Here is a 15,259-nt window from a genome sequence, read left to right as displayed (position 1 = left end):
TTAATCAAACAAAGACACCATGCACCTCTTGCAATATCACATCTTCATGTTTAGTGAACAGCAAAAACTGGGTCAAAAGTGTAATTTGGATTATATATCTTAAAAGTCACCTCATAATGAACAACAATATAATTGCCTATAATTTCTTACATCCACTTCAATTGAACTCTGGTGGATACTTGTCTAATAAGCTTTCATACAACATCTCCTTTATTTTTATGTTAAGAATACTAAGTTTCAAGTTGTTGTGACCGCAAAGTATGTTAAACCAAAAGTCCAACTTGAAACCAGAATGACAGACTGAGGCACAGATCAGAAAAAATGCAGCCTCTCTACTATTGTATGGCCTCAGTGGCCAAATTGGTCTAAATAGTTGGACTGTATTACTAGCCTTGCAAGGCTGCGGTCGTGCATTCAACTTCAATCTTAATTGACTAGGATTGACAGTTTCCTACAAAAGATTGGTTCTTCTTGCTTGGCTTCATCGGTCAATAAAAACTGACCACCACAACATAGAACAATAGTGCTGAAAGTTGCATAAAACACCAATCAATCAATCGATCTACTGTTGTAGGCAGCACATACAAATATCAGTTGTTGAACTCAGTTTGATCAATATCTGATTAAACTATATCAAATCTGAAGGGAAATCACCTTAAAAAGATATTTCACCAAAACAACCTTTATTTTAATGACTATTGATTCTTCAATCTTTCGAATTTAACTGATTGGTTCCAAGGAAAACTGTACTACACATGCTAGTGTTGGGTTGTAACAGAATTTCATAAATGCATGCACATATACTACTGGTAGTATAATGTTTCTTCTGATTTTGTTATGTTCAACAGTTACATATCCATTTCAATCATTTTCTAATCCTTTCTTTATTTTTTTTGTGGAAATAAATTGAAAATTCAGACTTTGAACTGGATTCAACACTGCATATTCAATTTAAAGCGGATATTTTTTCTCTTTATGATGAATCACAACCCTGAATTTTACTTCCCAAACCTGTTTATTTACACACACTATCGATTTTTAAGATCACCTTTGAATGATAAAAATGAAAATGAATAATATAGAGTTTTGATATTATTGCTGTAACCGTGATTTACTATAATGTATAATTTCCCCAATGTATGTATTGATTTTTACAGGAAAATGTATTATTCAACAATTTACAAACATACAGCACTGTGCATGTTTACATAATTATGTCAAGTTTGTATTCAACATACTTTCTTTTGAATGATCACATTCATCTTATCCAAAATTTAGAAAATTAATATCATTCTCCAACTGAACCATTATCACAGACACAAAGTTATCTTCCCGTATGTTTACTGTGCCCTTGTCAGTAACACTTTTTCCCACAAATGACATTTCCAATATATTATCTTAAAACCACCATAACTTACCCTAATGAGTTAAATAATGGGCCGTAATAATGTCTAATAGAAGTCCATTTTCAGTAAATAATTGCCCTCCTTATCACACATATTCCATTGTTATATATTTCTGTCCTTGATCACAAATTATAGCAAATGTACAAAGTAGTAAGCCCACAATCAAGGTTGAGACCTTATGGACAACCGCCAACTTGTCATAGGAAATACACAATAAGTATAAATAATAAGTCTAGGTCGAAATCTATTATAGATAGCGATTCTATTTAAATATCAATAATTCTTGTCAGATTTTAAAGTTCAAATGGCTTTTTATTGTTTATGCATGATCGGTCAGTTGTCTAGGTTTTTAAGAGGTTACAAATCAAAGTTTATATTCCCATAATCTTAAATGTATTTTTCTCATCTTTCATATGTATACAAATCAATTACAAATTTTTAATGTGATTCATTGATAAAACTTATTGAAATTTTCTTCCAACGTAAAATATGAATGAAGTTTTAAGTATATGTAAGTTTTATGATTGATTGAAGTATACAATACCCACAATTAACAAATCACATCAAATATAATTATCAAACATAAAATATAGTATTTAATTTCTTTTATTAACATGTTATGACTATATGTTGTCATAAGTTATTTGACCGTTCTATAGAGTGGTTACATTACACATTAGCAGGAGACCCCCTTTTGTCAAGTGTTCAAGGAGCTATGATTAATAGACAAGAGCGATCCTGATCCTAAATTAAGAAGGTAACTAAAATATTTATCAATAGGTAGTTAATAAATTATCAGGTGACTACTCAAATATCACATTCAATGTAGGTTCATTTCAGAATGAACGGTACCAATAATGGGACGTGATCGATTACAAAATTCAAACCTTTGACCCTGAAATTTTATCCTTTTAGATTAAGTATACATATAGTTGCCAGGTAGGTCTTCTGATTGACTATGAAGATGTTTGTTTACATGTATGGTAAATACAAACAATCCAAATTACATCACAACGTTTAATAAGACTTTAAAAGTCTGAAAATGTTACGAACTTTCTAGAATTATATGATTAAGTAGTTCTTTAGAGGGATATTTATTGAGAAAGTATTGCTTAATTATCCAAATATTGAACAATAAAAACTCAAGATAAAACTGAGTCATCATAAAAAGGCAGCAATAGTCGATTACATAATTTCCATCCCCATTGTTATTATATACAAAACTACCATCAATTTTTATCCTGAGAAAACATACTTCAGAGTCACATTAATGTATGAGATTCTAATTTTGTAGAAATCACTAAAGACTATTTTCTTTAAAAAAAATCATTACTATGATATTCATTAACATAAATTGAAGGTTGTTTATCTCATCTACTATCTAAAAAACCTCTAATGAAAAACTTCTTGAATCACTAAATTAACAACCCTCAAAGACAACTTCATAAGAATACAACAGTAAATGATGAAATAACCTACCCTCGAAAGACGAAATTTCCTGTAAAATCCAAGTAATCAACAAAATGTCCTTTGGCATCAACATAAGAAGACAATCTATAGTTGGCAGTATCGTTACAGCACAGCGTTTTATTATATACCATTTATTTCCTATTGATGGGCTATATTGATTCTTCCTTAACATACTACAGAGGATTATATCTACCAAAATCCATATAACTTGACCAAATTTGTCATTTCTTCAATAAAATTTTTACGAGGATATAAAAAAATTATGACAGATAAAAAATGGCTTATGTACACCATCTGTGTTATTGGGACTTAACTTATCATCAAAGAAATATCTACAGTGGGTCAAGGTCAAACCTGATCCTATGTTGGAATGGGAGGTTTGAATATACCCCTTTAAATAACAATCACTTTTAATAAGAACTTAAAGGGGAGGTGATCTTGTGGTCTCAGATAAATCCTCTCAACTAGTAAGAATATGTACCTATTGACATGAATTTGTGGTTAATGAATTTCAAGACACTACTCAACACTTTTTTCAATGAATCAATATTATTGAAGAAAATCTGAAACCATAATTGTAAAAAACAATATGATCAATAAATTTTTCTTGAATGCTCATGATAAACAAGGGACACAACTCTAAATCCTATCTAAGGTCAATTATAGGTTTTTTCCACTGTGTAAAAATTGCCAAAAATATTGATTATGCAGTACTTTTATCATCTGAAAGTAGAAATCTTGACAGACATCTGTATCAGGATGTATAGTCTGAGGCCTTTAAAATACAAAAGAATTGTTTGTAAAAAAAGACTTTTTATACTTTCATTAGGGGAAGTAAGCGAAGTAAAACTAACTTTAGATTGAGTAAGTATGGTACAATTTCACAAAAAAAGCGCCTAGAATAAAAGTACAATTTGCTTTTCAAACCTCTTTTCTTTGACCAAAACCCATTTTATCCAGATGTGGTATGTCTGCTAGTGAAACAACTATACACAAAGGGTTAAAATGACAAAAGTCTAAGGATGTAGCTTATGAGTATCAAACGATACTTTAAACATATCAAATGCAACATAATCTTGAATGAACAGCTTTAAAGATTTTTTAATGCATTTGTGTATTGAAATTCAACTTCCATACTAACAAATCTGCAATATCGCAGTCAAGGTCTTTTCCTTGATCTTTCTTCACTTTTTACCCAGAGATAAATATAGGCATGTCTAGGTATTGCTTAGTTTAAAGAAAATGCCTTGTAATACATGCAAAATATTACAAAATGCATGTTGTGCAAATATTCTATTTGGCATACATGCAAATTACAGAGAGATAAAATTGGCAAAACGATGATTTTTAGGAATGTAAAGTGATATAAAATTGGATGCACCATTTCTTAAACTGATAAAGGCTTAAATCTGTCAAAGTACAAAAAATCAAATGATAATTTTCTGTAATAAATGACATAGCGCTATAGAAATGAATTTTAATATCCGTCTACATTTTATTTGACAAAAGACATCTGAGATCAAATCCCATTTTTGTTTCAGGTTGGTGTTGCTCAGTCTATAAGTTTCTGAAAAGGTTTTCTAGACTGTTGTTTTTATTGTCATTGTTTTTGTTTGTTTGCCATGAAATTGTCTATTTATTTTTACAAATAATATTTATTGCCCCTTTGGTATTGTCTGCCTTTTTTTTCTAACTGCGCTATCTATACCAGTAACTATTTATTCATCAATCATACAAAACCCAAAGACATAAACAAACCAAAAGATACCCAGGCATTTAGACTGACTCGCAATGTATTCTCCTGCAAGTTGTCAAGTATACACAGTTTTATCAAGAATTATCTGCACATTTTAGGGAGTATAACTTTAACTCAAGTTAATCTGAGATATTTTTCTTGATTCAACCTTCAAACTCTCACAGGATAATGATTCTAAGGCTTGTAAATTTAACTAGAACAATAACATTATTACTTATCAACAAACATCTGATAAATGCAGTAGAAATATTCATTTCAAAAGAAAAACTGTTGACATACTTGTATATATCATTTTTTAATCAAGATTTATTTTAAAGAAAATTTTCATCATTGAAATATGCTGAATTCAACAAAAAATAAAGTACTAGTCTAAGAATTTCATAACCAAGGCATGGACCCAGGAAGTCATTAAATAGTAAGATGATAAGCTAGAAAATCACATCTGGCATGGAACAATTATTTTCAATATATTGTATACAGAACAGAGATCTTGGCTTAATAATATGAACAAACACTGTGAATCTGTGATATAAGTCTTTTGTATAAAGCTCAAACAGTGATCTCTAATAATCAATATGGTGTAACTAGTGTGTTGTCAAATTGATTTCTTACTGACCCTCTTTTATCCAGTTATAATAGTTAAACCGCTACCCACCCACCTTTTTTTTAAATTTCAGCAAAAAACATTAGCATGTGATAAAATAGTTAAGAGATTAACTTCACCAGAAACATTGTGACTGGTGAGTTCAGCTGACGTCCAAGGAACAACTCAGTGAGTAGGATGATATAGGTTCTTAGGAGGATGAAAATTAGCAATATCTAACCTGGAGGAAGATTTTCTGGTATGCTGCCTTCACCTCGTAATATTCTGTGACCAGTTTCAGAATCATCAAAACTACTATTATCAGGGAAGAATGTGGCAATGTTTTGAGTATTTCTGACCCTCTTTCGAGGCCATGTATTGGAATCTTTTGTCTTGTCTCTGTGATGACTTGTGTGAATGTGGACCTCATCCTCAGCCTCTTCCTCTTCTAGATAAACGTCTTTTCTTTCTCCTCCACAAGTGTGACATAATTTCTGTTCTGCTATGCAGCCCTAAAATGACAAAAATCAAATCCACAATTGAATTCTCAACCATACTTGTTAATAGCTGTATATAGTCTATAGTGACACTTATACTTCTTACATATTTGAGAAAATGTTTTTTTTTATGGCAGAAGGAAGTAGATTGAATAGAAAATCAAGCAACCATCACCTAGCCTGCAACAATGCAATAGAGGTGTAATGTAGGTTACTGGACACGAGGGGTAGAAATGTACCAAAATGTTATATTTCGATTTAATTGTGCGTTTTTTTAAATCATCACATAGGAATCATGAGGCTTATCAAATTAAAGTGCAAGTTAAATCTTCTTTCTAGACATTTGGCAATGAATGTTTCATATGATTTTTCCTCATGCTGATTTTCTAGTTTTTCATAATTAAAAAGTCATCAGTCATTCGATCAACTTCAACTGATGAATTTTGATCAGTTCCCAGATAAATATTCAAGCTTATGTCATTTTCATTTTTTCATTTTCATATGATTGGTAAACCACATAAGCACTTTTTGCTTTTTTGAAATGCAAAATACAAATATACTAAGATGCAAACTATTAGCACAATATTGGTTGTGTAAAATACCTACCATAATTGGTTGTATAGGAATATACACTCCTTCAAAAGCAGGCTTGTAATAAAAGGAATCATCATTAGATAAGCAAGCTTACAAAACATGCTTTTTACATAAGGAATGAAAATATCATTATACCAGCAGATTTGCAAAGCTAGGCATAACATTTCATAAAATAGCAGCAAGCAAGTAACATATAGAATGAATAATGGCACATTAGAAGTTTTGTAAAAGGAAAAATTTCACATATGTAGACATATTATGTACAGAAAAAAATACATCATATCAAACGCATATAAGCAGACATATAAAATAAAGAATGACCCGACCGTGCAAGGGCTGTATAGCCAGTCAAGGTCGTTAAAAACTTCTATTTGTTTGTTGAAGAATGAATGAAATGCAATATATGATTGAATGATTTTTGGTGCTTAACAAGACTTTCAGCACTCTTGAATTTAACATGTTGGCCAGATTTTTGTTGTTGGGGAAATTGGAACTACCAGAAACCATCAGGGAGACTATGGAGCATCAGCAAGAAAAACAGTCATAATAAAAGATACCAGTCAAACACACCTGACATGTGCAGGTTTAAAATTCCCAACCTTAATGTTGACAAGCTAGTGATACTGTAGACAAGATGAACTACTTAGACCACTAGACCACTGAGGTCATAAAGAAAGGCTTGTAATAGAAGTAAGGCATAGTGCAAGTTTCGGTAAAATTGTTATACAAACTGTCTCCTTTTTAATACTTTTTCAATTCTTCTCTCATTTTGTGCTTTAAATTTTGTTTTCTTATAATTCCATTGAACTTTTCTGGCAGTATTTATATCTTTCTCTCTAAAAGGGTACTTAAGTTAACAAAAGAACACAATGCTTGTGTTGACAGTTATCTCCCTTGAAACAGTATCAAATACTTTTATGAAAGACCATTACATTGAAACTGCCTTAAAATTCTTCTTTATATATATCGTGTATCCCTCCCTCTAAATAGAATACACCCCTTCAGTGGTGGATCCAGAAAGGGACCACTGGGTCACTGACTGCCCTAAGAGGAGGTCCACACCAGTCATGTTTCAGTGATTCCCTATATATATAAATCAACAAAAAATTTCCCACACAAGGGTTGCTCAGCCCACCCATTCAGAGGCCCCTGGATCCACCCTTTCAAAAGTACATTTCACCTACTTTTTGTGATAAAGATATTTATTATCTAATTGTTGTAGTTAGTAATAAGAAAGCTTGCCAAGTTTACATATTTAAAATCTCAAGAATTTTAAATTTAATATTCTTAAAATTTTTAAGCTTAGAAGGCAATTATTCTACATTGATAAATCCTAAAATGATCTACAAATAAAATTTTTTGTTGATACAATGGTTGTCTTTAATATGTTCAATACATAGGTATTAGTTTTACAGATAAGCAATATCCTTTAAAAGTTGTTTGACAATGGTTTAGGTTTGCCTACATATTACATCTACCTTGAACTTTCTATGTAAATTTATTCATCTATACAAGAATGTAAAGTTGTCAAATAATCAACTCAATCTAGTAAATGTATACTAGTTAAATAAATTCATAGATGGTTACAGATTGCATTTTCCCCTTTTGTACATCAACTTGAAACTTTGTCCCATCTGACATCCATAAAAAAATATTTGGAACAAGTACTTCATGCTAGACCTTACTATAAGATAGACATTTTAAACTAAAATACAGATATTTTTTGTTTTCCATATGTTCACAAATGAAAGTCTCATCCACCAGGGGTTAAGTTGTAGACCATGAACTGACTTCTAATTGAAATTAGTATTTATGATGAAGTTGATGGCCTAGAGTATAAAAATATATGGAGTAGATGTTGATGAGATAAATAATAAAAACAAATAACTGAAGCTTGAGGTCAGACAAGTCTGACACCATCAAGTCAAGGTCATGTAATAAAATTATACTGACCATTTAAATAATTTTACATACTAGCAAATAATTTTAGAAAAAATCTTCCAAGAAAAGTTATGTCAAGAAAATTTCAATAAAACTTATGATCAATAAAAAGTCATATTATTTTTTAATGTTATGAGCTACTGTGATGTTGAGCAAGGATTTTTGTTTACTTTACTCTATTTTTTGGTAAAGCAGATTTAAACTTCTGCACTTTAAATCATCTTCTTGTATCTTCAATTTTTTTTAAAACTTTTTGAGGGGATGGTCAAAGCGTTTTTTGAATAATATTTTCTTTACAAAATTTCTAAACCATAATTTTCACCCACAAAAATATTAAGGTCATGTGTACTTAGTAATGTCATCTTCTCACAGTATTTGTTTTTCTATGTGTCCCGATTATAAAGAATACTATAAACTGATAAAATATTGACAAAGCTCTATTCATCCCAGAAGATTTGAGATAATTCACAATAGAATAGAATGAAGAACCTATTTAAAGTACAAACAACAGCACCTCTTTCATCCACGTCATTCTTACTCTCATGCAGAACTTTGTTCGGCCTCAGAAAGTTTACACCTGAATACCTTTAATCAAAAGGCAGGTAAATAATCCTTGATCAATAATACATCAGACAGGTAAAACCTATGTCTACATTATGTATGTGGTTATATACTTCTATAAATTAAACATGTGGTTATATTCTATGTTCTACTTATACCAGTCAGAGACAAACCAGTATTCTGTACCTCAAAAGTTGTTGAACTATGTACCCTATATATTTATACATATTGATTAGATTCAATTTCCCCCTATATATGTGTTAATCACAAGCATCAAATGATAAAAAATAGCAATATTTTAAGGAAGTTCTTTTTAGAGACTTTTGGTGGGTTTCATGATGCTAAGTATTTAGTTTTCTATGTTGTGTTTTGTGTACTGTTATTTGTCTTTGGGTATTTTCGTTTTTTGACATGGGGATGTCAGTTTTTCTTCAACTTATAAGTTTGAATTTCCCTTTAGTATTGTCTTTCACCTATTTTTTCTTGATCAGTGTATGGTTGAAAAAAATCAGCTAACCTCTGTAAAAGTAAATGTTGGGACAAATATCTAAGATATAGCAATCCCACCACACCCAAAAGACATCCCAAGGTTAAAATATAGTTTTCCAAAATGTTCCAAAATAGTCGTTATTCAAATAGTGGACAGATAACACAAAATACACTAATTTATCTATATAAACAAGAAAATCTTGATTGGCCATAAATTCTGCCAAAAAAAGCTCACAAAATACAAAACTGACAAGGTTCCTGACACAGGATCAAGCACACAAACATATGACAGGTTGAACAGTATCCTCCCCTTACCCCATGATTATCTGTATCTTTCTGGTGAAAACGTAAAAGGGAAAAAACTAAGCTAGTCATATAGAAAAAGTTTCATATCAAAATACAGCCAAAGTTTAACACCTTGTAATATTGTATCAAAGATTGCTACCAGTAAATGAAAGTGAGCTGAAAGTACTTAATCCTCTCTCAAAGAGCACTTAATCTTCTCTTAGTTATAAAGGTATTTCACAAGAAGTTATATAATATCTTTATACTTTCACCTCTTGCCAAATATATCTTAAGATTGTATAGCATTCAATCTTGCAATGTTGCATGCCTATTAAACTTCCTCGTTCAAATGTCAATATAAATAACTATATTTCATACTAATTGTCTTGATAAGATAGGGGAAATCTTCTTCATGTTTGATATATGTCATTCTGTTATTAGTTCTGATAGTCTTCTGAGAGAAAGAGAATTTACACCTGTTTTTGTAAGGCAGCCCATACCTCCATAATATTACTCATTTCAACATGTAATTTGGATCTGTTGTCAACAATAACTCAAATACTTCCTGACTTTGAGTTTAGTTAGGTATGACTGCTGCTGATAATAATGAAGAAGATCCCAAAAGATTGATAACTTGATTGATTGATTGACAGACTTTTCAATGTCATGAGACAATTACAAAATATCTAATCAATTAATAATTGATCGTTCAATGTACCAGATCTCTTGCATTACAACAACACCAAGGTATAATGCAGTCAACAGATACAGAATTTTTGCACCAGTTGTAGAAGCTCAAAACCACAAATTCTAGATATACCAGGAACCCATCAACTTATTACAGCAATCTATCATGGCATAACAACTATAATTCACAAGTAGAAGATATTTTACAGTGAAATAGTCTACACACAAGCACAATAAAATTCATTAATGGGTAGATCAAGAAATTCAGTTATGGGTAAGGGAAGAGGAACACTCTTAAATATCTTTGTACCCATTAGTTCCAAAGAAATATTTATAGAGAGGGACAGGGTTCTGGATAGCTGTAACAACACAATAAATCCATGCCCGGTACCTAATTAATAATTTTTTTTTTAAATTCTATAGTAACCCAGTTATGTAGCTATCTTATATTTGTAATTCTTATACATGTATATTAAAACTGGTATTACGTAACACCAAGGAACCAGTAAATGATATAGGCCCAGGTGTTTAATACATTTGTGTACAAAAAGCAGAGGGGTAAAATTTAACAATGGTTTAAATATACAAAATTTACAATTGATTAAACCAGTAAGTAAATTTAAAAACAAGTTTAATATGGTATGTAGTAAAGCCCTGGCTGAAATGTCATGTAAAACTTGGTCATGACCTTCACCGTATTGAAGTTACGAAGATAAATTACCTCACATTCGGCTAAGGATGCTAATTCTCTTGTTGCCCAGGCCGGCATTGTAGGTGGGGGAGGAATGTTGATGTCATCGTCCAAATTTATCGCTGATTTTTCTTCGATCTGTTCCATGTAGTAAACCATAGAATGTTAGTTAGTGTTAAGGAGAAAAATATCCATTTTTTTTTACCGAAATTTATACGAAACACATGGATACAAAGTAAATATGAAGAATTAGTCACTTTTATTTCTTTCTAAGTTTTACAACAATCAGTTTGATAACTTTAACGTGGTAACATCTGTTTTTTATGACAAATGAAATGACATCATAGCTGGGAAAACTAATTTTTCCGGCTGACATCATTTATCGTGGTCATTATAATATTGTAAGCTGCAAATGATTTTCAATTTATCGACATAAAATGACAATAGATATAGAGGAAAAACGCCTCAAATACTAGCTTCATTTCTTCTAAGGGCAAGGTAGTATCATAATGACCTGCCAGGAGTAAACATTCCATCTCGGAAACCGGGTGATCTAATCACGGTTCATTTGAAAAACATCAATATTTCTATTGTGGATCTTATTCAGAACTTAGATTCTTCGCTAAATACATCATTAGAGCACCATATGATATCATGTTAAAATTCAAATCAACTATTATGTTTTCACTTAAGCTTAATGAGGTCCTAATCACAATATAAAGAGACATAGGATATACTCAAGAGGATATACAGAAGTAGATGCTTAGTGTCATGAATTTTTTTTTTCAGCTTTCATATTCGCAAATACATGTTGAATATATTAGAATAATGTTGATTTTTTAATATTTGTCTTTAAGCTAAACAAAACATGAACTAGTAAGCATCTATTTCTGATACATGCGTAAGCTAGCAAATTCACCCTCAAACTTTCTATAAGGCAATCTGCCTGGTCTAATTACTCCAATATATTATTTTATCCATAAAAATCCATCTATTTGGAAAATATTCTGATTATTTAATTATCAGAATATTTTCACTTTTCTCTCCGTCTACATAAAATAAATTAAAATTTATGAAAATCTCTTGTCCTATGTTTACCATGATTTAGATTGAGTTCCAACTGTTTTAAGCAAAGTTTACTATTTACCTGTATACTTCGATATAAAATCCCATGATTCATTGTTTTCCAATGTCATGGAAACGATGACATATGTTTTATAAAAAGGATATCAGTTCCAAGTCTGACAGAGTCCATATGTTTTAAGGTGACATATTCTTGGTCCTGAATCCTTATGTTATTCACATAGGTCTACAAAAAATAAACACATTATTTTGAAAAACATAAACATTTTAATAAATTGCATATTCATTTAAATTTGACAATGAGAAACTTGTTTATGGTTGTACGTAAGTAGTTCATTTAAAATCATAAACCAAGTTAAAACTGCAAAAAAACCTACTTGAGGTAAACATTTTGGTTAATAATTCATATCTTCATGGTTCATTAAAAATCTTTACACATGAAACTGCAAAAAACTTATTTTATGTAAAAACCTATTGAGTTTCATTCTTCAAACAAATTTATAACTGTTTTGAATTGTACACCCTAATATTTAATGTATTGAAAAAAAAAATGATAAAAAAATTGAAAAAGCATAAATCTTTTTAATGTGTTTGTTTTCTTTACGATATATAAAACACTTTGTTGCCATGAATATTTACAATTAACATTGAAATATTCAAGGATATGTACATAAAAAGTCATGCTTTAGTGCTCATGTATTTAAAGTGCTGCTGTCTGAAATCAGGTTTTTCCATTTTGCTTATTCATCTCTAAAGCACTTCCTAGTGTGCTAAAATCGTATCAAACTTATATATGATAGCGTCTGAAAGTTTAATCCTGCAAAAAAGTCTTTATCCATAATTATCAAAATAAAAGATAAGACTTTTTTCTGCATTGAAAATTTTTGACACTTCCCATCAGTAAAAGATCAATACCCCCCCCCCCCCCCCCCCCCTCCCCTTTATACTGTGTATATATACAACTGATGTCATATGCTCTGGTTTGTAGGTTGATGAAATAGAATTTAGTGTTATGGACAGGTCTCTTTTTTAATTGTTCACATTTTGTCAAGACTACGAACAATTAACAATAGGTTTGATTAATATGGTACAGACTATCTATTGTTGAAGATGATAAAAAACTTATGAATTTGAGAAGTAAACCCGAAAGTTTTAAAGTGTATAAAAAAAATACATTTATATTTCTTGACAATCTCTAATTCTAGAAAATATAAATTAAACATTCATATGACAAACTAAGGCTTATCTATCATCTTTATTTAAACAAAAAAATATTTGCTGAATAAAAATCTTACCCCGTTAACTGTACTTAGATCCTTAATCTTAAACCTGTTCAGGTAATGGTCGAACGTTATCACAGCATGTCGTTTGTCCACGGATTGTGACTGAAAAGAAAAATGTCACAATTACTAGTCTACAATTTTAATCCACCCATTCATCGTGACATCAGGTACTAAAACTATACACTATATCCATCCCTGGCAGACACAAGATATATACAGAAAATATGCTTTCATTTTACATAAATACGGCTCCTTAATATACCTGTAAGCTTCGATAAATTAATAGTCAATCTTATAAATCTAACACAATTTCTTCGAATATCGCACATCAAAGTATGGCATTGATCATGTTACTAGCTAGTCTACCTCATCCAACCACTGCACTGCAATTATTTACGTTGTGATTATAAATGTGATTAAACATGTATTCTCTCTATTAAAGTATTATGTAGATCACCTGTAGTGAGAGTTAAATGTTTGAAGAATAATCAGATAAAATTCATCAGCTATACCAAAATTTCATGTTTACTGTTTCATACCTAATCAACCACCTTCAGTTTTTAAGTAAAGAAGTATGTGTTGAAAGAATGTCATTTTCTAACTCATGGCAAGTTTAAGAACAAGAGCAACAACTCTTGGGTGGGACCGTAGGTGGTCTGATAAGGTCAACTTTACTGATCAAACTTATTATCTATTTTCTGGTCAATATCATCTGTCCCTCCAACTTCCATGCCAGTTGATACATTGTCAACTTGTTCTTGTCAAGAATTTGAAATACTGGCTGCTGGACATTTTACAACCAAAAGTTAATAATTTGTATCATTCCATCATAAATCTTTCATTTGAGTCACACTCACTTGCTTTTTATATGTCTAATTTTTATAATGTTATTTGGTGTATGTCCTTATGTTGTTGTTTTTTTGTTCTTTTAGATAAAAGTAAAAATTCAAAGACTCAAAATGAAGTTAAAAGAAAACTGAAAACTTTAGAGTTTCCATATATACTAGATATAACACATTGGAAGATGCTATACTGAGTATGCCAATGTAATAGAATGTTGAAGTGATGTTAGTTACAAGTAAAATTTTATACTGATCACAGTGACCTATATATGTAAGCCTTGTATAATACATACAGTGAAGAATGCAAAAATCATTGAAAATTAAACTTTAAATGCAATGTAACAAATATATAACAAAATATGTTTTTATCAAATGTCAGTATGGAGTCAAACAGGCTGATTAAGTTGGCTTATTTTGCATTTTTTTCAAGAATACCAAAAGATCACAATCTATACAGCATTAATAATAAATGTGTCAACAAAATTTCTTGCAATTTGTGAAATCTGTTTTAATTTTATACAGATCTACAGTAGTCTTCTAAAGTTTTTTTAAATAAGATCTTGATAAATTAACCCAAATCACCATTTGCAAGAAAATTTGTTCAATAAGACATGTAAAGTTAGCATTGTTTTTCAAAGTTTTCATCAAAACACATTTTTACTTTATCATGTTGAAAGCCCCAATTTAATTGGTCATGTGTAATATTTGCAATGCTCACTAATTGAGTAAAGAATTCTTCCACAGACTTCTTCTTCAATGATGACCTAAATTTTATAAATTCTTTAGGAAAGTTAAGAAACTCTTGGCACTTGTTTCTGTTCTGTTTCAAAAAGTTAAAATGTTTTGACAAAGACTGTATTGTATATTTTCAAGATGCAATTATAAAAAAAGTAAAAACTGAATCAGACTTTTGAGAAAAAAAAGTCTTATCTCGTCAAGATAAGGTTCAAGAAGGTACTGCCAAAATTCACAAATAAAAAAATCATGCCAGAAAGAAAATGGAATACTATGTCATGCAATAATAATAAGATAGTAAACAAGTAATAAACATGTAGTAAGTATTATATGATAGTTTGTTAGGTCAGAAGTCA

The 15,259-nt window shown here is 30.5% G+C and overlaps 1 protein-coding gene across 8 annotated transcripts in view; it reads right to left on the bottom strand.

Moving 5' to 3' along the window:
• Positions 1-15,259, bottom strand: part of LOC134710604 (centrosomal protein of 170 kDa protein B-like) — a 65,630-nt gene that overhangs the window by 30,581 nt on the left and 19,790 nt on the right. For 7 of the 8 annotated variants that reach the window (XM_063570983.1, XM_063570979.1, XM_063570980.1 and 4 more), the window contains 4 exons: positions 13,339-13,428; positions 12,191-12,269; positions 10,991-11,124; positions 5,457-5,727 (listed from right to left, as the gene is read on the bottom strand). In XM_063570983.1, the coding sequence (XP_063427053.1) occupies positions 5,457-5,727; positions 10,991-11,124; positions 12,191-12,269; positions 13,339-13,428 (574 nt within the window). Of the gene's footprint in view, positions 1-5,456; positions 5,728-10,990; positions 11,125-12,190; positions 12,270-13,338; positions 13,429-13,588; positions 13,674-15,259 lie in introns of those variants that run through there. The other variant, XM_063570987.1, reaches the window with a different exon arrangement.

The sequence above is a fragment of the Mytilus trossulus genome, chromosome 3 (assembly GCF_036588685.1).
Source record: "Mytilus trossulus isolate FHL-02 chromosome 3, PNRI_Mtr1.1.1.hap1, whole genome shotgun sequence".
Classification (NCBI taxonomy): Eukaryota; Metazoa; Mollusca; class Bivalvia; order Mytilida; family Mytilidae; genus Mytilus; species Mytilus trossulus.
Note: the sequence above shows the minus strand (reverse complement) of the source record. Positions and strands in the feature narration are given on the sequence as shown.